Source organism: Girardinichthys multiradiatus, chromosome 9, assembly GCF_021462225.1.
Source record: "Girardinichthys multiradiatus isolate DD_20200921_A chromosome 9, DD_fGirMul_XY1, whole genome shotgun sequence".
Lineage (NCBI taxonomy): Eukaryota > Metazoa > Chordata > Actinopteri > Cyprinodontiformes > Goodeidae > Girardinichthys > Girardinichthys multiradiatus.
In genome coordinates, this window is record NC_061802.1 from 7,892,545 (window position 1) to 7,918,544 (window position 26,000).

The 26,000-nt window shown below is 39.4% G+C and overlaps 1 protein-coding gene across 3 annotated transcripts in view; it reads right to left on the bottom strand.

The window, feature by feature from the left end:
- kank4 (KN motif and ankyrin repeat domains 4) overlaps nucleotides 1-26,000 on the bottom strand; it is a 117,498-nt gene that overhangs the window by 20,984 nt on the left and 70,514 nt on the right. For 2 of the 3 annotated variants that reach the window (XM_047375055.1, XM_047375056.1), the window contains exons 2-4: nucleotides 9,112-9,185; nucleotides 5,268-8,630; nucleotides 881-974 (exon numbers count right to left, since the gene is read on the bottom strand). In XM_047375055.1, the coding sequence (XP_047231011.1) occupies nucleotides 881-974; nucleotides 5,268-8,630; nucleotides 9,112-9,130 (3,476 nt within the window). In that variant the 5' untranslated portion in view covers nucleotides 9,131-9,185. Of the gene's footprint in view, nucleotides 1-880; nucleotides 975-5,267; nucleotides 8,631-9,111; nucleotides 9,186-21,223; nucleotides 21,281-26,000 lie in introns of all 3 variants that reach the window. The other variant, XM_047375054.1, reaches the window with a different exon arrangement.

Sequence of the window (26,000 nt, forward strand, 5' to 3'; positions counted from 1 at the left end):
GTTCACTCCTAGTACTGTCAAGGTATACCTAATAAAGTGGCCAATGAGTGTATATTCCAAGCACGTCCAGAGTCTTTCCTATAGCCTTTATCCAGCAAGATATATCCACCTGATCTCTCTGGAAAGATATCTGGAGGGCACACAGCCACTTTAAAAGCCTTCTTTGAATGCAATAAGGAAGTGACTCTTCTTGAAACACCCATAGGTACCTGCCCTCCTCACACTATCCCTAAGAGGGAGCTCACCCACCATCCATTGACTCATACTGATCATTTATATGAAAGAGTCAATTAATTTATTCAGTACCCATAGCTCAGGACCATATCTGAAGGTTTGAATGTTAAATCAGACTTTTGACTCAACTATGTCTCCAACTAGACATAGCAGAAAGCATCTCCATCACTGCTACCCCCTTCAGCCAACAAATCTCCTCAGCAACTCTTTGTAATCTCACCCTGCTGGTAATGTCTTACCAGGGCATGAGATATCACTCCACTTAAGACAGCAACTCCTTCTCAAATAGGAATCTCCAATCTGTTCTTCCCGGTTGAAGACCCTGGGCATATATTTAAGACAGCCAGTCTTTCATCATCACTGTTTCACCCTAAACTAAATACTGTCTTTTTACTATCTGGGAGTCCTGGTTTAATAAAGCTAATAAGACAACTAAATCTGCAAAAACTTTAAAGAGGCGATTCAAAGTTGCCTACATTGGAAATCTCTTGACTGTGCCTTTGACTGTGGGACTGTGTATTTGGGACTCAATCCATTTGTGCAATGTCCCAAAGACCCAAAAATAAAACTGTACACAAGACCTCACTGCAGCATGCAGAAACATATGCATCGCAAGTTGGATGCTGATGAAGCAAAAGATTTTTACCCTCCGTTCACCCCAACAAACTTAAGGTTTTTCTTGGCTCCCTTGCTTCCCTGCTTGTCTGCAATGCCATTTTTCTTCATAATAGATTTGAGACCTGGTGAAGAGGAGAGAAAAAGAAAGACAGAAAAAGTGGTGAGAAAAGTATGTTTCATGAAACTTAACTTCTGACTGTCTTCAAACACTGAATCACAGAGAATGTTTGTGTAAACAAGGGAGTGCTGTTTTTCAGTGAGCGGTGGTGTTGATAGTATATTTAAACCTGGAACCCGTAGTGTCTTTTTTTTTGTGTCCCATTACACCCACCAACTTATTTTACTGGCATTGTAGGATATAGACCAACACAAAGTAATGTGTAATTCTAAAGTGTAAGGAAGAAAATTAATAGTTTAGCATTTGTTGAACAAAGAAAACAAACACAATTCTGAAAAGTTTGTGAATTTGCTTTACACCCCTTTTTTTTTAGGTTACCTCTAAATCCAGAACAACCAGTTACCTTAAGAAGTCATCTAATCAGAGTTACTTTAGTCTTAGTATTAATACAGCTACTGTGTGCAGGCCTCAAAGGCAGACCATGAAGCTTCATAAAAACCAGGAGAGCATTAATTGACACCTTAACAAATCCTGCATTTATGCAACATTGTCTAGAAGAAAGCCATTGTTGAAAGAAAGCCATAAAAAGTCCTGTTGGCTGTTTGCCACGAGCCATGTAGGGAACACAGCAAAAAAAAGATGCTCTGGTCAGATGAGAAGACAAGTGAACTTCTTGGACTACGTACAGAATGCTATGATGATGGGAAACAAACTCTGCACTTCATCCTGAACACTCCATCTCTACCGTGATACATGGTGGTGGGAGAATCATGCTGGAGATGCTTTGTTTCAGCAGGAATAAGGAAGCTGGTCAAAATTAAAGTGAAGACGGGTTAAGCTAAATACCGGGCAATGTAGGATAAAACAACACCTGTTACAAGCTGCAAAAGACTTGTGACTGGAGAAGAGGTTCACCTTCAGCAGGATAATGGCCCTACACTTAAAGCAGAGTGACAATGCAATTATTTAAATTAGATAAAAACTCTTGGGTTAAAATGTCCCAGTGGCAGCACAGACCTAAGTGCAACTGACATTCACGGATGTTATCCATGTAATCCAAATGAGCTTGGTCAATCTTGCAAATAAGAATGTGCAAAAATCTGAATCTGTAGATTTGCTACAATGTATTGACAAACTGCTTGTGAAAAAATGTACCCCACACTTGAGTTTTTTATTTGTAAAACAAACCAAGTTCTTTCACTTTACCACTATACAATGCTGTTTGTTGGTCTATGTACCAAAATGTGGGAAAAAAATGAAGTGGTGTGAATACTGTTGCAAGGCACTGTATTTGTGAATCCAACCGGCTGTAATTGCAAGTGATCAACTAGTGTGGAAACAATTTGACAGCACAGAAAAGTAAAGCTAGAGTCCTGTTAATGCAGACATTTAAGCTAATGAAACCAGAACACTAGGTAATTTTCATTATATTGTAACATAAGAGATTACTTGCACGATGACAGACACAAAAGATTACTCTGCTGAATGAAATTGAGTCATTTAATAAAAACACACAACAGCATGCTGTACAAATATTTCCCAAGGCAATTTGCACAAGTCAGCAGTATTCACCTCACTGACAACATACAACCTTGACATTGTCAGGCCTACTTATGTATGTAACTGTGGAATAATTGATTCTGCATTGGCTCTTTTGCTGACTCCTCTAGGCTTTGCGCCTAGTATGGATGTCTTAGTTGTTTCTGATAGAAGATGTAGTGCAGTGGATCCATAACGTTTTATCCAAGTACAAGGATGTGGCTTTCTGCCAAAAACTACCAACTAAAAAGACCCAAGAAGAATGTTGCTTTTAGATCGAGTATCTGTCAGGAAACACCAACATAGAGTTGGAAGCTTGCATATTTGAAATTTGAGTACATTACCATGTTAACATCTAATAAATGCAAGCTTAAATTTAATAAACACGATAATTTTTACTTTTGCCTAAATTTGGCTTAAATGAACTTGATTAAGTAACACACATTTGTGGAAATTCCTAAAACTTAATTTGAGTTTCCGATGAATTCAAAAGGTGAAGCAATGTTATTAGAGAGATTCAAGATGTAGACAAACACACAGAGAAACACTGTAAATACTGAAACAGCACATATAAATCCAGGCATGTGCACTTTGTTTGAACACAGTGCTGTGTGGAGTCCTCCCAGCAAAGAACTGCATGTCAATTGTTATAAAACGTGGTTCTGAGCTGCAGCTCCTGGCTCCATCCCCAACAGTTGAGACATCAAGGGAAGAAAGAGAGACACCATCTGTTTGATGTATGTGTGAGGACCTCTACTCGAGAGTCCACTTAACTGTTGATAAGCATGGGCCCAATTTCCTGCGTGAATGGTTGTTTGTACATTAAGTCTGGAATAAGAAATATTTGATGTGCTCTAGGGGGTCAATGAACCATGCTTCTTAAGAAGTGCTTGGTAACTAATTTTTTCCTTCCTAGTAATGACAACTATTGGTTACTATATTTAAGGAAAACAATATGTACTGCACATAGATATAAAAACAGCTATAAATATCATCATACTGTAAGGTACTGTACTTATGATAAAGATTAGGTTATGTCAAGTGTTCAAGACATACAGTGCCTTGCAAAAGTATTCATACCCCTTGAATGTTTTCACATTGCTTGATATTCCATTAAAAATACATTTTATTGAGATTTTATGGGATGGACCAACAGAAAGTAATGAAAATTGTGAAGTGAATTCATGCCCCCTGACTCCATACATTACGCATCATGCATGTTTATTGGGATCTCTCTACCAGTAAATTTGTGCTAAATCTCTGAAAGATTTTCCATGCCCAATTAGGTTGGTTTCTCAATTTGATTGAAGTCTAGGCTTTTACTGGACCATTCTAGCTCATTAATTTACTTTCATTTAAACCATTGCATTATCATTCTATTGCTAATTTTATTATTATTATTCATTTTATTACTTATTTCATTTTTACCTATTTCAATCAGTGATGCAGTCACTATTGTGCAGCTGAGGTTGTTTTCAATGTGCTATATAAATACATTTTGAATGCAATTTAATTGAATCACTCTGGCTGTATGCTTAGGGTCATTTTCCTGCTGGAAAGTGGACCTCTGCCCAGTCTAAAGCCTTTTGTTACAGGCTACAAAAGGCTTTAGACTGTAACAGGTTTTCTGCCCTGTGTTTACCTTCATCCATTTTACCATCAAATCTGAGCAGCTTCCTTGTTCCTGCTGAAGAAAATCATCCTGACAGCATAATATTGCCATCGACATGTGGGGGATGGTGTGTAAAGAATTATACAAATTTTGTTTCTACCACATATAGAGCGGAAATGTTGGAAATTCTGACCATCTGACCAAAGCGCCTTCTTCCACATGTTTGCTGTGTCCCCTGCAAGGCTTGTAGCAGACTATCAACAGGGCTTCTTATAGCTTTCTTTCAACAATGGTTTTCTCCTTACCTTTCTTTCATTAGTCTTTGGCTAATAGCAGCCCGCTCTACAGATTCTGTAGCTGAGTTGTGGATTTATGCACCCTCTCCAGAGTAACCGTGAGCTTACTGGCTGTTTTAAATAATTCACATCAATAACATAGCTACAACATATTTGAAACATTACATCTGTTATGTTTTATTTTTCAGTTTGTTTGGCTGTTTAAGCCATCAAGCCCTGATAAACAATCAGGAAACAATAGAATACACAGATATATGAATGTAAGCTGGCATTTTCGCTGTGAAACATGTAAAGTTCCAGAGATCCTATAAACGTCAAACAATAATTATACCTGCTACCCAAACTTAGGAATTAAAATCTGATGAATATGATGCACCATTATCACTGTTGATAGTTGATCAAGACTTGAGTTGACAGCCTCTCTCCGGAGTGGAGTGAATAGGCCGGTGGGGTCTCCAGTTACTTGGGAAATGAGCATGTCATGAAAACTCACTCCTGTAGTCAGTTTGATGATCAAAGTCTAGCGTCAGCTGACAAATCTGTTTTTCATACAGGGTGAGAGGTTACCAATACCACAGATTGGCACAACAGAACTCTAAAAAGCATCCAAAGCATTCTAACAACGTTCAGCTGCTCGTTCAGCCTTCACCAGAATGAAATGAAACTCTGTGTACATATTAACACCCCTCCTTGATAGGAGATTATAAGGGATGTGTTGCGATTAAGCAGCACGGCTAATGGAACTACAAGGCTTTGTAAATGGGTAATATGTGGAATTTGAGAGGAAAATATTCAGCTCATTGTCAGACAGATAAGCAGCTTTGTACTTTCTGATACACTGCATGCCTACCTTGGTCTTGCTGTTTGCTGGTGGCAGCTGTTTTCTGACCTGGAGAGTAGAAGGCAGAGAGGACACTGAGGGAGCTGACCAGTTGGCTCTGAATAGAACTCATTTTGGAAGCACCAGACTTTCCCGCTGCTTTCCCAGTTGCTGCAGGAGGGATGCCTTTGCCTGCAGCCTTTGCTGGGGTTCCCTTTCCTGATTCTGCCCTTTTGGTTGCAGTCTGTTTTGGTGCATTGGGGCTCTCCTGTTGGCTGGTCGTCTGTGGTGCTCCTGAGCTGCTTCCCAGCTGTGCCCACTGCTCCCCAAGAAGACCTGTTATTCGAGTTACAACTTGTCCCAAAGCCGCAGGGGATGTCGGTGATTCAGAACCTCTGCGAGCTGACTGAGACTCACCGGATTCTCGCCGCAAGGCCTTTGCCTCACTTGAACCACGACGCTGAGCTGCTTCACTTGAGCCTCTTCGAAGCAATTGTGTCTCACTGGTGTCTTTTTGAGATGACTGAGTCTCAGTGGAGCTTCTACGCAAGCTCTGAGAGTGAGACTGGGTATAACCAGACGCCTGGCGGATTTGACGGCTCTTGGTTTCTCCTGATTCACGACTCGGAGGGTGCGATACACTGGATCCCCTCTGCGGTGCTTTCTGCTCCTTTGAGTACCGACGCGATGCAGTTTGAGACTTGGTGTGGGACTGAATGGATTTGGACTTTATTTGGATTTCACAAGAGCTTGAAGAAGCTTCTTGAGATTCCCCCTGAGTTTGTGCATTCGACTGCTTTTCGGTTAACTCATCAGGCAGATTCTTTGCTTGACTACTGTCTTGAACTTGAGGCACAGATGGTGTGTGATCATGTTCCTGTAGTTCAGAGGGTTGTGCTGATAACTCGGTTTCCAATTGGGGTGAAGTCTGGACTTTTGTTGTGGTCTTCTCAGCTTCAGATTCACTGGACCCTCTACAGGGGAGCATGGGTACAAGCTGAGGTTGAGGAGGTGATGGCTGTGTTTGCTCTGCTGAGGGCTTGCGACCTCTCTGTGGTCTAACAGGAGCTACTGTCTTCACAGCTGAATGTTCAGCTACTACTACAGTATAAGGGACCACATTTTCTTTGACTGATGCACACACAATTTCTTTTTCTTCATTTTCTTTTTTTGTTGTCTCCATCTCAGTCTTTTTAAGTGCTTTTATTTCTACACTATCTAAGAGTTCATTGTCTTTAGTTTTTGAGTCATCTTCTGCAGAGCTTACTTCAGGCTTAGCATCATCTTGTACAGAGACTGGGCTGGGACACACTTTAATCTTTTTTTCAGCCTCTGAATCTAAAGTTTGCAGAACCATGCCTTCATAATCTGTAACAAATGTCTTTGTAGGAACCTCCACAGCAACATGTTCACCTTCTATTGGAACTCCTTCATTTGATTTTTCACTTTCTGGTATGCTACTAACAGGATGACCGACAGCTCCACTTTCACCCACTTGAACCTCTGCTTCTGCATTTCGGGACAGGTTGTTGTCCTGCTGTCTTTCTGTCTCAGTTTGCTGGTCGCTCCTCTGTGCAGCCTCGGTCTCTGTGACTCTGTCCACAGTGTCCACCCTTTCAGTCTCTGTCCCTTGATCTACGCTACTGGCCCTTGGCCTCTGTGGATGGTCTGTCAAAGTTTCTCCCTCTGTCTCCGTGACTTGGTTTACCCTTTCAGCTGCAGGTGTCTTGGTCGTCTGATCTTGAGTGACAATGCTCTCAGTTATTGTACTCCGTTCCATGCTGTTGGCTCTGGGTCGAGGTTGTATCGCCGCTGCTACCTCATCCTTCATTTCTGTTTGCAGGTCATGTGAGTCAAGTTTACTAGTCACTGTTCCTTGATCTATACTTCTAGCCCTTGGCTTGGGTACAGCAACTTCAACCCAGATTTTATCTGTATCTGTCCCCTGATCTATTGTAACAGGATTTTCTGTCTCTGTTTCTTGGTGGCTGAGATCTATTCGCTCTGTAACTGTTCCCATATCTATGCTGTCTCTTCTTGGTTGATCAGGTGCTTGGGTGGTACAAATTTCCACTCTCATTCCCTCACTCAGTTGCAATATTCTCTCCTCTTTTGCTTTGTTCTCTTCCATTTGTTCTTTCAAAAGATCATTAGTTCTCTCTAGCTCCTGGCTAGCCTGAGTAAGTTTTACCTCCAGTATCATTAGCTTCTCCTCCAGCTTTAGCATTCCAGTTTGGTCGATTTTTGATGCATCACTATCTCTGAAAATCTTACTTTCTTTTGCAACAACTTCAGTGTCCTGTGATAAATTTTCCACTGCATGATCCAGCAGGCTCTCTGATGTCTCTTTTTGTTTGTCTACTTTCTCTGATGGTAGACTTTGTTTTTGTTTTGTGGAATCATCCTTCTGTTTTGCTAGCTCTTTAGTTGTTTTTGTCTCCCTGTGTATCTTTTCCACATTTACTGGCACATGCTCAGGAGCTCCACCTGTAGTTGGTTGAATTGCCAAAGATAAATTGAGACCTCCTGAAGGTCTTTGTCTTCGGGTTTGACTGTTTCCCCCTATCTCACAAGTTGTTGCTAGTGCAGAGGATGTGGAAAGCTCAACTTGGGACTGTGTTTGTATTTGGCGCAGCAGCTGCTCCCGCTCCTCCCTCAGGGAGCAGATCTGAGCCTTTAGTTCTGGAATAGTTTTGACCTGTTCTTCCAGCTCTCTGACTCGCTTTAATGCTACTGTGATCTGCTGGTGAAGACCTGTTCGATCCTGTGGAAGGCATCGTCTTTCCAGTACGTCTGGGGAGGCACGGAACATGTTCTCTGTTGATCCATTTTCTGGCGTTCGCATCATGCAATCAGGGCTGCTCGAATCTGAACCTTTCCTCTGCTGGAGGGTGATGGGCATTGATGATGCTCTGAGGAGGTTCGGTCGACTTTGACTCACAGCAGTTTTCTCTTCAGTACCTTGGAAGCTTGTGCCTGCTTCATCTCTGGATTTTTTTGAAATATATTCAGTTCCTTGACTGGTTGTCCCTCTGCTGCTATGGCTGGATGTTGCCCCTTCACTTGGCCTAAAGTCAAATATTTGTTGGACCTCTGTCACACGTGATTTAGGCTTTGGCCCCAAGGTAGATGTCCCAGACCATGCCCCTTCCTTAGGCAGAGGCCTGACGCCATGACCCGGGAGGCTGAAATTTCTTGGCAGAGTACTGAATTTAGGTGGGCCCTTTACCCTCCGCTGGATGTGGACCCTTTTGATGGTGTTGCCTTTCTCAATATCATCTACATACTTGAGGAAGTCAAGATCCAGGTGAAAGCCATAGGGAGTCTCCACTGAATAGGGCAGCTGTTTCCTCTGTACGCCGCCCTCGCTGGCCTTGGTCTGAAAGCCGTTGGCTGTAAGGAATTAAAAAGAATATTAATTAATTTAGTAATAATGAATCTGATAAATAAATGAACATAAATTAAATCTAAGATTACTATCAGCATCATGATTCTTTATCACCCTCTTGCAAAGACAAGCTGTACTGTGTTGTACACATGACTCTGTAAAGCAATATCACTTACTGGGAAGTAATTAACATGCAGTGAAAATGCCAAAACAACAAACCCAGCATAAAAAAATGCTGTTCATGTTGTGCCATCTTATGAATACAGTATGAGACATGGGGCATTTATGACCTCAAGAAAATAAGCCTTTAGGTCAAATACCCAATAATCAGCCAAATTGTCTTACCTTTTATTTCCTATAATGAATAAAAATAGAATCATACAAGACAAATTACTAGTGTTACAGTTGTGGAAATAGGATGTGAACTATGAGAAGTGTTAGAAGCAGGCACATTGTTTGTTTAACTACAGTCTAATTGGCACTCACCACTTTTCTTGTCCATCATGAGATGCAGAGTTCTCAGTCATCAACTTGTGTTTGGTACAATTGGAGCTGGCAGCCTGGATAAGGCAGAACAAATGTCATGTGAGAAATTGAGCAAATGGTCAGAATCATTTTATGAATAGAACAACAAACGAGAGTTATATTTTTGATGACTACATCCACATGTTTACCTAGACGAGAAAGATTACAGCTCTGTGGAAATGGATTTTTCAAACATTGTTGACAAGTTTTACAGATTTGCTGCCATAACAATAAAACGATAAAAAAAATTTTTTAAAGCAATGTTTGGTTGGTTTGCGCAATGGAATTCTTTTACCATCTCCATAAATTTCAGCCAAAACTTGAATATCCCTAAGTTTTTTAAATAGTATAAATATGGATCAGTACTGGCAGAAATTTACATTTAATGCATCTATAGTATTTCAGTAAAATTGGAGCAGGGGAATGTGGTTTGCTTAGTAGCCCCCTTTTGGAGCAGTTTTTCCTTTGTGTGCGATATGAGGGATAAACAGATGAAAACTCTTGTTTGCAAACATTTAGTGCACATAAATAGCTTTGTGGATTTGCAACACAGCAAAGAGTGGTATTGTTAAAGCCAGAAGATGACTGAATTGAAATGAGAACTCAAGTAAAACATAAATTTCCACATAACTTATAAGAAACTGCAGAAAGTTTGAGCATTAACTGGCATACTAAAAAACAAAGTAAGATAAAAATCTTTCCCCAACTTGACCCAGGCACAGAAGTACGTTACTTAGGTGAGCCTAGCATTTTACAGAAAAAACAGAGCATTTTTCTGTCCCAACTGCATTATAGTAATTTGCTTTGCTGCTGTCTAGTAATTATACTAATCCAGGTGGTTATACTGAGGTAATGGCAATTCAATTAGCTTTTCCTCTTTTAAGAATATATCATCCAACTATCACATTTACAGATTAATAGGGAGTTAGGTTAGATGCTTTCTTAGCTATCTACTGAAGGCACAATTGATTGTTTTTAATTCTAAGAAAAAGTTTCTAATACCAGCATAACAAAATAAAACACAGAGCCATTTGGTTCATTAGTGTAATTCAATTTAATGAGACCAACCCTTGGCAGGCTCACTCAGTGGACCATTTGGTGTTACTTTATACCATTTGTTCCAAATGGAAGAGCCAAGAAACCAAGCTGTAAACCGATAAGCAGACGAGCAATGGAGAGAAATTCAGAAAGTGTAGTCTAAATCTTTAATTGGCTAACTATACAGCTCTCTGGTAAAAAATATTTTTATTACTAATTTGGATGAGCTGAATACTTTAAATCTACTTTAAATAAACAAGAAAGCTCGTAAGTAAAAGAACAAACTCTATATGTCTCAGATTCACGTCAAATCAACAGCTAAATAGTTGAAACGTGGACACAAATGGCTGTTGGATAAAGCAATATTAAGCTCCTACATTGGCATTGACCTAAATCCTATTGCAAATTTCTAGTATATACTAAAAAGCTGGGTCTGTGCCAAGGACCAAAATACAATATTCACATGAGGTCTGCTTTTTCTCATAAGAAGAGATCAGAATTATGACAGACGCTTGGCTTCTGTGAAGCTTTTTTCCCATTTAAATTACAATATTGCATACACTGTTGAACATTTTTGCATGTTGGAACAACACATTACAAAGATGATATACAGTTGTTTGAAGTCAGTGCACAGTCCATGTCACAAAGAAATCTGTGTTGTGCAATGCCAAGTGGGGACACACTGCAAGGCAAGCATTCTGTGAGGTGGCAATGTAATCAATCAAAATGACAGTCACTACACCCCGGGACCTTAACAGGAAATGTGACAAGCACTATTTGGCCCCGGTCCAATCTTCACAGATTGAGCCTTATTAATGAAAAAAGCAGGTGACCTGAGGCAGAACTGTTTGTTACAGATGAGCAGATAAACACACGCACACAAGGAGAAACACACAGATCAAGTGACTGACAGGATGAGACATCCTCTGATTGCTGCCATGGCAACCGTTCTGTAATCCGCTTCTCAGCTCTTCTCCCGGGAGGGAAAAGAGCACAGGTATTCCCTGCTCCTGGTGATGTTTAATGCAACTACGATCAAATTGCTCTCCATAAGGCTTAATTAAGGAGCCAAAGAATGCTGTGGTAAGTAATTGTTGAGTGAAGTACAGGGTGACCCTAGCAATAATTATACACAGAAGGCAGGCAGTGAAACTTTCTTTAATTAGATCATTACTTAAAAAAAGATACCTAGTCAGAGGGAGAGAAATGATGAGACTTAAAGAGAGATAAAAGCTGAAGGGAGAAAAAAAGGATTCAAATGACAGGCATGACAAAATGGAAATAACAAAAAAAAAAAAGCCAAATCACAATCAGGAACTCGCTTTTTAAAAACTTTCTCTAATCAAGCATGAAGGAGTTAAGTTTAGCTATGTACTCAATTGTTTAAATCTGTTGCAGGTAATGGATACTTGCAGATCTTTTACATTGTTTCTGGCGTACAAGGAATGAACAAAGAAATGAAGCCAAAGTCCTCATTGACCTCATTGGTTTTGAATATTTAAGTAAACAGAAACTTTTTCTGAACGTCTTAAAACACAAAATCTCTACTAGAAACTTCAATTAAGAACATTTGCATGATGTAAAAATATGTCAAGTTTGGAACAACTAAAAAAAAATTTAAGTTAATTTAAATTGTTTTGGCATTTACACAAAGTCAACAAACTGTAAGGGTTGATGTCATGGCCATTCTTGAAGCTTATTGTTAAGGCCCGTTTATGATCGACGTTAATATGAATAAGAATACAAATGGAGCCTTTTGTCCATATTCTGTGTTCTTTTGGTTATTTTAGTATGTCATCAGGTGTTTTCAAATGCAACAAACATTACACTACTAGCAGTAATCGTGGGGGCAACATGATGCTGTATAGCAAACATGCGATCACCAAAAGAAACAAAGAAGATGACAGAGATGCACCTCATCGGACTCGTCCATGAAACTCCTGCAGTTTGCAGATGACACCACTGTCATTGGTCTGATCCAGGACGGTGATGAGTCTGCATACAGACAGCAGGTGGATTGGCTGGTATACTGGTGTTGTCAGAACTACCTTGAACTCAACCCACTCAAGACTGTGGAAATGGTGGTGGACTTTCAGAGAACACCACCCCCATACACCCCCCTCACCATCCTCAACAACACCATGTCAGCTGTGGACCACTTCAGGTTCCTAGGAATCACCGTCTCTGAGGACCTGAGATGGTCTTCACACATAAACACTGTTCAGAAGAAGGCCCAGGAGAGACTGTACTTCCTGAGGCAACTCAAGAAGTACAACCTTCCACAGGAGCTGCTGGTCATCTTCTACACTGCCATCATTCAGTCTGTCCTGTCTTCATCCATCTCAGTGTGGTTTGGCTCATCCACAAAACAGGACAGGTGCAGACCGCAACGAATAATCAGGACTGCAGAGAGAATAATCAGGGCTGACCTTCCCTCCATCCGGGACTTATACAGGTCTAGGGTAAAAAAAAGAGCTGCTAAAATCTCTGCAGACCCCATACACCCTGCACATAAACTATTTAGAGTTTTACCTTCAGGCCGCCGCTACAGAGCACTGTTCACTAAAACCAGAGACAGTTACTTCCCCCAGGCTGTTTCTCTGTTGAACATTTAATAGAGTACTAAACAATTGCATACGGAAGTTGCAAATGCACCTTTTATTTATATATGTATATTTAAGGACATACAGATATATGTATAAATATATCTTATAACACATTAAACAAAAAAACCCAGAGAGCAAAGTGTACCGGAGTCAAATTCCTTGTTTGTATGTACGAACTTGGCAATAAAGCTGATTCTGATTCTGAGATGGATGAAGTTTTCCATCAGTAGTGTACTGCAGAGTATCTGTACAATATCAAGATTTCCCTCTATGTTATTGTTTCAAACTTTCCACATTATTCGGAAATTAACTCAGAACTGCCTTTTAGAGGAAACAGTGTCTAGTAGCCATGCCACATTAATAAATACAGTGAAGGCAAGAGGGCAGTGATGCATGACAAGGTTAGAAATTGATTTACCTATTTATGTTTGTAAAGGGAGCATACATGGGCCTTAAGTGTTTAAATCCATATCTAATGTGTGTTCGGTGATCACTGTCTTTTTTAAACACTCAATGACTCTGCCACCAGCATGCTTCTCATGTCACTGTGACAGCGTAGCAATTTTTGTGTTAACCCGCCATAAAAGTTTTCTCCAGCAGCCACCTGTCTTGTTCATATGGGCAGCTGCAAATTTTATCAAGCTTGTACAAGTCAAATGGGAACAGTGGCGTCTTTTTGTGTCCATGCCAATGTAAAACTGGCTTTACTGTGGACATATCATATATACAAGAGTTAGCCATGATGGTTTCTGGGTTTTCTGTAAACATCCTAATGAACTTCTTTCGTCTGAGCGTGAGAGTTTTGTTCAGATGGTTGAAATTTGATCAGGCAGACTGACATTAAGTTTAATCCTAATTGTGGTCCAGGTGCAAGTTGCTAAGAGGCCAAATATTAGTGGTGTTGTGGGTACATATTTGAGCATGTATGGATCATTTTGAGGCTTTGGAATTGAGTGAATCTACTTCTACAAAACTAGTATATTCCAAATTGTCCAACGTTGTTTGCATATGGCTATGAAAACAAAATAACAAAATACTGAAAAGCAAAAAACTAACATCTTCCCAATGAGTGTGTGGAAATCTGTGTTCAGAATAAAGCCTCAGGTTAATCATCTTGCATTTAGCGAGCCTGGTAGAGTAATATGGAGGAATACTATAGAGTGATGATTGATACAGTGATAATTCTCTAACTAGTCAACCAACAAGGTTGCGCTCCTAATTAAATTTTTAAAGTCCTTCTGTTGACACTGATGGTGCAGAATCCACAGAGGATTACAGTCATAATGACTACGAGCTGAAAGCTCATAAAAAGCATGCTAATCCAAATTAAAAATATTTGCAGCAGGCTACACAACGCTATAATGAAGCCACGGTTATTTGTGTCCAAAAGTGTGTGTGTGTGTGTGTGTGTGTGTGTGTCAGCACCCATGCAATCACTCTCTTTGTTGGTACTTGTTTGGTTTGTATATGCTCTAGCATTAGCTGCAGTACACATTTAGCATTCCATGTCTCACTCCTGCACAAAACCTCCCAGAGGATGCGCTGCAGTCTGTCAGCACCAATCCAATAACTGTGACAGCTGGAGGAGAGGCGCCGACATCGGTAATGTAAGGCCCAGAAGACAAGAGTAATGATGGTAGTGTAAATAAGTTCTCAATGACAGCTAGGCACCTTTATACAGGGGTTGGACAATGAAACTGAAACACCTGGTTTTAGACCACAATAATTCATTAGTATGTTGTAGGGCCTCCTTTTGCAGCCAATACAGCATCATTTCGTCTTGGGAATGACATATACAAGTCCTGCACAGTGGTCAGAGGGATTTTAAGCCATTCTTCTTGCAGGATAGTGGCCAGGTCACTACGTGATACTGGTGGAGGAAAACGTTTCCTGACTCGCTCCTCCAAAACACCCCAAAGTGGCTCAATAATATTTAGATCTGGTGACTGTGCAGGCCATGGGAGATGTTCAACTTCACTTTCATGTTCATCAAACCAATCTTTCACCAGTCTTGCTGTGTGTATTGGTGCATTGTCATCCCGATACATGGCACCGCCTTCAGGATACAATGTTTGAACCATTGGATGCACATGGTCCTCAAGAATGGTTCGGTAGTCCTTGGCAGTGACGCGCCCATCTAGCACAAGTATTGGGCCAAGGGAATGCCATGATATGGCAGCCCAAACCATCACTGATCCACCCCCATGCTTCACTCTGGGCATGCAACAGTCTGGGTGGTACGCTTCTTTGGGGCTTCTCCACACCCCATAACTCTCCCGGATGTGGGGAAAACAGTAAAGGTGGACTCATCAGAGAACAATACATGTTTCACATTGTCCACAGCCCAAGATTTGAGCTCCTTGCACCATTGAAACCGACGTTTGGCATTGGCATGAGTGACCAAAGGTTTGGCTATAGCAGCCCGGCCGTGTATATTGACCCTGTGGAGCTCCTCTCTTGCGTCCACAGTTAATCCTGTTGGATGTGGTTCGTCCTTCTTGGTGGTATGCTGACATTACCCTGGATACCGTGGCTCTTGATACATCACAAAGACTTGCTGTCTTGGTCACAGATGCGCCAGCAACACGTGCACCAACAATTTGTCCTCTTTGGAACTCTGGTATGTCACCCATAATGTTGTGTGCATTTCAATATTTTGAGCAAAACTGTGCTCTTACCCTACTAATTGAACCTTCACACTCTGCTCTTACTGGTGCAATGTGCAATCAATGAAGACTGGCTACCAGGCTGGTCCAATTTAGCCATGAAACCTCCCACACTAAAATGACAGGTGTTTCAGTTTCATTGTCCAACCCCTGTATATAAATATATATCACCAAAGTGAAACCTCAAACATGCTAATATAGTTGGCATTTACACATATTTTAAAGAAAACGTTTTCAAAACCTCATAGTGCGCATATCTTATTTTATAGGCAGAAAAACAAACAATCTTGCTTATGTGAAACAGAAATTTTAGTGGTATTCAAAGCAGACAAGTAATTGCAAAATGCACATTTCTGAAACAAAAACTTTTAGTTCATCCCCACTGAAACATTAAGCCACTACCATATGGATGGCAATCTCTCCTGGTAATCACAGAGCATAATATTTATTGGACTAAAAAGACCTTTCTAACTGAAATATGGTGATTGGATATGTGACCACCTATTGGTAAAAAAGAGAATTGATGTAGTGAGCACTCTAACAATCATCTACACAGGAAACATGAGTGAGCTCCATGAAATTAAACACAGGTAGGAAGGACAGACCGGTACTCACCCATTTTGGTTCATAATCCTGAAACAACTGGAATCTTATATTCAAGCAAAGAAACAACCCAAAGATGATGGAAGGGGACACGACAAAGTTCATGCCATGGATTCAACCAATAAGGTCAAGCAGCAGGGAGTTAACAGCCAGCCCACTGAGAGAACTTGAGCTTTTGTTTGTGTGAAGTTTATAAGGTAAGAAAATGCCTTCTTTTACTGATATATGATATACTGATATATGATTAAAGCACAATTTGTTTTCTATGTCTGAGCCTAATAAAGGAGACAAGTTCTAACTGCAGATGTCAAAGGCTTTGCTGTGAAGGTAAACTCTGACAAGTAAAACAGATCAGAATATGTAGAGAAATCTAAGGCTTACAGAATCGCTGAATAGCTTGCTAATATAAAGCAGGATGTTCTGGGGACAGTTATTTGGAGTAATGGGAAGGTTGATGCCCTAGCAATCAGAATAACAATGATAGTAGGAACCTGAACAGAACCTGTTTCACCTAAAAGCCACCAGAATTCCACTGTTTTAAATTATTACTTTATGTGGTGAACTGCAGGCAGACTGGGCTGCCACAGAGCACTTTAAAATCCAAGGGTGGAGTGCCAGTTTGTTAAGCTCATACAACAGTTGTCCTGACTTCTCTTTAAAGAATGCATCACCACTTAAATCTTCACCTAATGAACTCAAGTTTGAAGTGGAGACTTTGCTATAACTATTTATGTCTTAGGTGGTTATTGTGTTATGCATTAATGCCTGATGTTTGCATTCCAGATGAAGTCTTCCCTGTTTGATTACTTTCGGATGCATCCGCAACTGTATTGTGATTGCCTTTTTAATTTAAGCTTTTTTTCATTTTTCTTGATTCATCCAAAATGGAAAAGATATGAACTATTATGAGCTACAAGCTCATAAAAGTTTTAAAGAAAAAGTTGTAAAAATGATCATATGTGCCACCTAAAAACAGTCAAAACAAAAATTTTGACTGTGGGCAAAACCAGATTTTTAGGATTTGAAGGATGTTATTTAGATTCTTGACAAATGACACATTCAAAGCCTCCTCAGAGATTCACAAAAGGGCATCCAACAAGCACACATTTACACACATGAAATTACTGCTGACCTAACCCAGCAAGCAGCATTAATTGACTGTCAAAGGTCATTACATTGGAGTGCTGTGTACTGGAGATTGAATTAGCCCAATACACTAGCACACAGTGCAGGATAGGAGAGAAGACAGACTGGCAGGAAATAAGATTGGAGAGAGCAAGCAGGGGACAGGAGGTGGGCGAATGGATGGGAGAAAAAAGTAGTGAAAAAGAGGAGTGCAGGGAGTGGCCGCTGTGGTCGTATCGCATGCATCCAGAGCTCCTCCAGATGTCCTCCCTATTATCTGACACTTTCTGCAACATTCTTGAAATTGCACATCAATGCACTGCACACATGCTGCATCTGCAGCCTGCCATAAACCTGAGTTTTCATTGGCTGTGTGAAAAAAGGCAGACAGGAGCTACAAGCAGCTGCACATAAAACAGTAACAAGCAAACCAAGCAACTGTCACAGGTTTAAGGCCGTTATCGCTACCCTGACATTGGACTAGATATCTCTGTTTACATTTGTAAAGCCATGAGAAAGTAAGCAGGACTGTCCAGCCTAGTACGCCATCACTAACCAAACAATTTCTAGCCATATGCAGATGCAAATGCACTCTTACTGATAAAAAGGTGCATTCATGTAAGGTACCAAATACATCTGGTAAATGTCTGTTAGATGCATGCTTGCCAGAGTTTAATTTTAAGGCTGTAAGTAAAATAATAAAACAAATGCAGCTGATTTATATAGTTTTTCTTTAATTACTTCACAAAGCAGATTTTCCTTACCTAATTCACGAGAGCTATTTTCTACATTAAAGCATTCTCATCTAACTTTGGAAATTAAGTGATTTTCTCCAACAAACTTTTAGCCATCAGCATTTATAATAACAGTATATTCTACAATCCAGAAGAAATATTGTATTTCTTTTTTTTGCCATGTGGAAACAAATTACATATGAAGCGTTCGTTGCAAACGGCCTCGTTCCTTCAACTTTATAAAGAAAGGCAACCATTTCTTTTAAGGCTCCAGGTTAATTTGCTTACCAGACGAAATAATATACAATACTGAGAACAAGACAGGATATTTGCAAATACCATTTTTTAAATTTCACAAATAATGTAAAGGTTTCAGAAATCATTAAGTGTTTTAAGAGTTCTGTGATCAGTGTAGAACATTTCCGTCCAGATTGAAGCACTCCATATGCTGTGGCTGTTACATTTTTGAGGTGATCTTAATGCCAAAAAAGCAGTGAAAAGGCTCTATTTATGTATTTTCACAATAGACAAATAAAAACTTTATTGATTTAAAACTACGTTTTAAAGAATTTCTGCTTCATCAAAACATCCTGCCTTGATCAGTCTAAATGATTTACCTTTTTACTAGAGGTGGCCAAAACATTTTAAACTCATATAGCAGCTGCAAAACACATGTCAACTTTAGCATCGGTAGCAGCATGATTTAAAAGTGGTGAAGGGTTATTTGATTTTTTTGCGAACGAATGTTATTAGCCAGCTCGATCATAATTCCTTCTTGGCTGACTTTGTCAAACACAACAAGGCAATTTAAGAACTGTTTCCTTTTACACTTCAAAATAAACTTTTTAACTATTGTTACAACGGAGTTCAGCTTAGAGCGCACCTCTTTATGTCTGCAGCTCATCAGCTACACCATAAGAGGAAGTCACATACTGACACGCACTTATAGTACTTTGCAGGAAAGACCTGATGACAAATCACATTTTAATTTCACAAGATCTTGTGATTGTTATTTATCTACCCCTGGAGATAAATAATCTTAAAAATTCTGAAAGTCTCACTTTTGTTTTATTTTGATTGTACTCCTGATCAAACCAAAATAATTACCATTAACTTGTTGCAATTAGATTTTATTTTTTGGAGTCATGTGTTGTCAAGCAGACCATGGTCGTATTAAATCATTGGTTATAAATTCAAATGGCTATACAAATCCGCATGGTAGGTAAATGTTAATCTTTGGCTTTCCCATGACATATGTCTGAAAAAGTTGGGTGCGAAATGAAAACATTTGTAAAAACTTAAACCATATCAAATCAGGATAATGACCAGCACCGTCTTTTTACACTGTATTTAATCTTATGCTGGATTTCAGACTTCGATATGCTGCATGATTATACTGCATTAAAGCATCAAAATAAACAACAAGGAATGTTTAGGAAACCAGAAACTACCAACTGTTTGATACTTCCTTCATGTTTGTTTAGAAATAAGAACAACGGTGTGCTGGATAACCAACTCCAACTCAAAACCACAGCATTTACTTGATGTCAGTCTATATGAGCAATATTACTACCATGACAATTTGCTCATTTGCTTTGGGATCTGTACAAGTAACAGCTGGTGATAGCAAAGTTGATGGTTCACCTAATTGAAAATGAAGAGGTGGCATTGTAGATAACTATTTTGCATAACGAACAGCCACCTAAATGAAATCCTCCTATACAACAACTTGAGAAAACTGAGAAAATTCACTGACGTTACCAGTAAAACAAGAGAAGTATATGATTGCTTATCTGGATCGAATGGTGCAAACACAAATACAGAACATGGGGACATTATCTCATATCATATAGCTTACAGTGTGTGTCTCTGCAGTACCCGATCAATCTCCCTGCTCTATGAGAGCTATTTGAGAACAGTCTGATTCATCCGACTCCAGTCCAAGATTAGCTCTTGTCTATGTATAGCCCATATGCAAATCTGTCCTACAAAAAATTGTTTTTTCTTAGACAATTTTCCTTAATGCTCCAAACTCCAAGGCAGTTACATTGTCCAGGTATGGTTGTGTATCTCAGCTTTAAGCCAGGATTCTTTATTCATGTCCAGTCTGACAGAGGCTGAATTCACTAGAGGGTAGATTGTTCCCTTTGTGCCAAAAAACATCTGTTCCTGAACTCCACAGGGACAATGACAGAGGGATATTCTGTCCATACGCTTCATTAAACAACTTCAATATTATCCCTCAGGATGATAAATGGACTACTTTTTTATTATAGGACAAATGGGATCTGGGTCTTCCTAGATAGTTTAATTAACTATAGTTTGAAATATTAGAAATGGAACAAAAATTTGCACATTTTATCCTGTATGGAAAGGTATGACTTTAAAAGATTATTAAATCCTATTTTTTCCTAGTTATCAGTCATTTGCATAAAATGAAAAAATATCTGTCTGGTATTATTTATTTATCTGAATATTCAGACTGCTGTCATTACTGTATGCCTTATATTATTTGTTAAACCACACATTCAAACCATTCTAGTCGAAACTATGTGCATATTATGGCTGCTTCCTTTTAAAATGTTAAAAAGGGTGATGAAGTTAATTAACACTGAGCCATCTGACTACATCAACAACTGCAGACGTTAAAAGGAGCTGAAAATTAGGTGAAAGAAAAAATAATGCCAAACAATTACAGAGTTGAGAGCGAATCAACACATAAATTTACATTCTTTTGATCCTTACCCTGAAGCTTTTTTTCTTGCTGGCACACACAGGCAAACAGACATGTAGAATAACACAAATCATGCACGCTGCTAATAAAAACAACTGACCAATTGCCACTTTTAGCAGCTTAATGTTCATATCACTGCATTGGGTGTGAAAACAGTGCTGTGTGTCGTTGGCAAAGCGAGTTTTCCCGCGCTATGTCAGCTGCCAAAGCTGTGTGGGGAGCGTTAACTTTGCAACCACAAAAACAAAAAACACCACACATGCATACAGACAAACACACACTGCCTATTCCTCAGTTTTACACATCCCAGACAAACACAAGTGACCCATGTTATACCCTTAAGAAACAGACTGGGAACCAGTAAGAGAAAAGCAGTGAACAGTAAACGGATTAAATGAGCATTGTGCGGTAAACAAAATAAAGTTCTGCTAGATAACCTAGAAAGGGAGAGGAGTAATTAATCATGAAGGAAAACAAACATTAGGTGCAAAAACGAAGCATTAGTAAAAAAAGAAAAGAGAAAATTGAAAAAGGAAGATAATTTATAGAGCCTAAATTGCTTCTCACCTGCCATGGAGTTCTTATCACCTTCTGCTCTGTTTGAATGAAAGCTACTGGCCCTGTCTGCAAAGAAAGGAAGAAAAAAACAAGGGGGGTGAAAGGGTGGAGAAGGGATGACGTGTTAGCAGATGATATAGACAAGAGAAGGAGGTCAAGGAGTTGGTAAGACAATCAGTTTTCTCACTACAATAGGTTTACCAGCAACAGCACACCTGCTGCAAACAATAAGACACAAACACTTGCAAACCTGGTAAACAGATACCACTTCTTAATGCTGCAGCCACTGTAGGACTGAGTAAAGTTATGATAGGAATTTCCTTAAGTGCGCATGATCACAAGGGAAACAATACAGAACATACTGAAATGGTTCTATCTCCAGCCACTGCAACATCTTTCCATGCTGCCCTGTGTTCACTGTGGTTGAGTACTTTCTCTTTCTTCAGAGCCTGACTGTGGGTATCGGTTTTACACCTCAATCAACCCCGGCCATGCATCATGTTGTGTCATCAGCTTGGACTGCCCTCTATGTTGGATTTAAAAAAAACACTTCAAAATGATCAGTTTTCAAGTCCTTGTTCATACTTTGCTATGGAATCTAAGAGGTGAAAACATAAGACACATCCAACCAACTCAATAACAGTAAGCAGTCTAATGAGTAACTAGCTCAAGAGGCTCTGTAGTGTAAATAAGGTAAAAGGTGAATTATTAAGTACCTTTAAACAGGCTAACTGCCCAGGCAGTCAAGGACTCACTGCACCTTCAGTCCAGTACAAGAGCAGTCAAGGAACAGCAGGTGTCAATTAGCTAAAAGCTATAGTCTGGTGAAATTTATATTTAAGTTGGACATCGTCCCTTTTGAAATAAAATCAAATAATATTGTACTGCTTGTGTTAAGTCACTCCTGAACCACAGACAATGTCAGAAGCACTTCGCATAAACTAATGAGAAAAACTATTAATTATTCGAGATTTAAGATACGTTATCTTAAAAATCAATGAACTGCTGTTGGTCCAAAATCTTAGTAAATTTTGCATTTAATTTGGAAACAAAGGTTTCAGAATCTGGAGGGAGAGTGGTCAGGCACAGAATCCTGGTGCTTGAGGTATAGTGTAAAATGTCCACAGTGAGTGCTGGTTGGGGGAGTCTTATTCGCTGGTAACAAGCATTCTGGAGATGCTGATTACATTTTCCAACAGAACTTGAGACATGCATATAATGCCAATAGCATCAATTTTTGCTTTAACGACTACTGTACAGTTATGCAAAAAATATAACTATTTTACAGATGTCACAGGAAATGAAGGTAGATTGCAAGAAAAGAAATAATCAACCACCACCAACACAAGCAAGAAAGTTTCATTTATAAACAACTTTCATGTGCATTTGTTGCAAAATTATCCAGAAACCCATGCAACTTGCTTAGGAGCAGCTTAGGGGTATTCCTGCAGTGGGACAGAACACATGTAAACTACACTGAAGATCAAATGTGAGCAAAAATACACAAAAAAAACCCCTTCAATAATCAGACTTTAAGTGCTCAAAGTGTACTTAACCATGTAGCATTCCAATAACTGCAACATCTCCAGGTGGAACAGACAGAATGTGGTAGTAGGTTTGTAGTAAGGGTATATTTTATCTAGCTGATATTAAAGCATAGTCTGGTCTATAAGTTTTAGCAAACCAGATCATTTTGTACATTTAAGATTACATTTGCTGTGAATCAACGCTATGTAAATAAACTGAATTGAACCTTCTAGAGTGCACAACTCATTGTTTTTTTATATTATGGATATTCTTTCTAAAGGGATTTTATTCGCAAAGATAAATCCAAATCCAAACAATGATCTGAGACAATGTTGACACATTCTGTGGCTGAATCCTCTTGTCTGCGTAAATCTCCAACACTGCATAAAATCAGCCGATATCCTTTCATCTAAACCAGTGGGTTGAAAGAGGGTGTCATGCAGCCTTGGGGGTTTAAGCTTCTCTTTAGCAGATCACATGAGCCTTCTCTTGTCAGGTGGGATCAGATCCCACCTCAGACCCACAGGACCGCTACAATTCTGCTGATGTTTGGTCTTTTATGTAAATGTCAAAGACTGTTTGTCAATCTCACATGTTTGTGCTTTAAATAAAATAAATAAATGATTAATTGAATAAATAAAGGGCTGCACGGTGGCACAGTTGGTAGCACTGTTGCCTTGCAGCAAGAAGGTCCTGGGTTCGATTCCTGGCCGGGGGTCTTTCTGCATGGAGTTTGCATGTTCTCCCTGTGCATGCGTGGGTTCTCACCGGGTACTCCGGCTTCCTCCCACAGTCCAAAGACATGCCTGTTAGGTTAATTGGTAACTCTAAATTGCCCTTAGGTGTATGAATGAGTGTGTGTATGGTTGTATGTGTGTTGCCCTGCGATGGACTGGCGACCTGTCCAGGGTGTACCCTGCCTCTCGCCCGTAGACTGCTGGAGATAGGCACCAGCTCCCTGTGACCCACTATGGAATAAGCGGTAGAAAATGACTGACTGACTGAATAAATAAACTGCAATGAAACGGACAATCGTTAGGTCATGTTTTTATACTAATTGCAGGGACTGAAGGTTAGTGGAGGTCGTTCACACTGACACCTAACCAAAAATTGCTTAATTCTAACTTTTCCTCCATAAAATAAATTCCGTTCAGCTTTTCAAAACATCGCCATAAATAAAATGAGCATGCAGCACCCTTACATTAAGAAAAAGAGAGAATTCATAAATTACAATGATGCAATATTTAGTCTTTCATGGCAGAAACAGCTAAATATTCATATGATTGTTCATGTAAGTAAAATAATTTTTATTAAACATAAGAACAAAAGTTTATTTTCTACCAACCCAGATAAATTATTTAGCAAAAACGTTTGGAATATAATAAGATAATAAAAACAGTGTTGCATGCTTATGTATTAAGTCAATAGTCAGTAGAACCACCTTTTCCTGCAAAATAGCTCAAAATCAGTCAAACTTAATTAAAAGTATCCATGCACATACATTTCCAAGTCCTGCAACAGACGCTTAATTAGATTTAGGTCTGGACCTTAACCGAATCATTTTAACACATGAATTTGCTTTAATATAAACCACCACTCTACAGCACGATGCCCCAATATTTCTCCAACCTGAGCAGTGCATCTCTTTTCCAAATTACCATGGGCCTGTTGATTTCACTTCTGATTAATGTTCTCCTTGTCCTCCCTTTCAGATTAGGTTTTGCAGTTGTGACATTCTGACTGGCTTGCACGATGGCACAGTTGGTAGCTCTGTAGCCTTGTAGCAAGAAAGTCCCTGGTTCTGTCTACTAATTAATATTCTACTAAAACAAATAATAAAAAATAAACTGAGCTCTGAAGACCATTTGTTGCACTGGATTTCCTTTAAAGGTATCAGAGAAAAGGCGGCTGAATACACATCCACTTCTAAGATTTTTAACTCTTTTAATCTGATAAATCATTTTGAAAACACGATTTATTTTTCTTCGATTTCACAAATATGCACTACTTTGTAAACCATGGAAATGTCAGTCAGTCATTTTCTACCGCTCATTCCATAGTGGGTCATGGGGTAGCTGGTGCCTATCTCCAGCAGTCTATGGGCGAGAGGCAGGGTACACCCTGGACAGGTCGCCAGTCCATCGCAGGGCAACAAACAAGTTTCCCGACTGGGAATTGAACCCAGGACCTTCTTGCTGCAAGGCAACCTTGCAGCCCACCATGGACATGTCAATTACGAATACAATTCCCTTAAAATGCATGTGCAAGAGAAAATCCATGCATGCAAGAGGAGACCTTGTAAACTCCAGATAGATAAGTCATGCTTTGAGGTATTAGTTCTGCTACTGTGCTGACATGCATTTACATACAGGACATTTGCATTTGATTCAGTTACTTAAAAAAAAAAGAAGCATTTTTGGATTAATTTGGACCATCCAGAGTTGTACAATATTTGCGATATTTAAATTTGCAACAGCCATCTGTTTTGAACAACATGGCTATCTGAGACTAATTAAAGTCAGTCTTTTGACTGAATGTTCACCATTATTTGTTACTACAATCATTGTGCTACTAACCCTAACACTAACGTCTAAAAAGCAGCTGTAATCAAAAGACTGTGTTTAAAGTCCCATTTGTGATGTAAAAAAATCTTATGCCATGCCATCATTAAGAAAAGTGGGTTTACGGCAAGGCTTGTAACATGAGCAAGACCAAGAGCAAGATATACTGTAAGAAACAAAGTGTACTTTACATCATCAGTATGTCTTCCTGCTTTGGCATAAACACAATTCTGTAATGTTAAAATATCAAGCTGTGTTGTGCAAAGTCTGGCACCCCAAACCTATATGTTGATGTGAAAGGCTGTGTATAAGCGTGAAAACAAAATTGCAGGAGTCCCACATAGGCAGTCATCACTGTAGTTTTTCTTTAGGCATGAGGTTGACCTGAAATTTAAGCTAATTTTCATCAAATTGTCAGCTGTAGCTAATCCTATATGCTAAATTTTTTTTGTTCTTACTGCATGTTTACAAGACATTTAAAAAAAATAAAAATAAAACAAATATTTACCCTTGTGGTGTTGGCGGGCAGTGTGCATGTTTTGATGAAGGAAAGTGAATTTGTTTGCATTAAGGTGAACTAAGCTGGTTTCTGGTATAGTGTCAAGCAATTCAAAGGAAAATATCATGATATCACTAAAATGTAAAGTGAGATGATTTTTCTCATAATCATAAAAGCATTAAAGACGTCATATCATTAA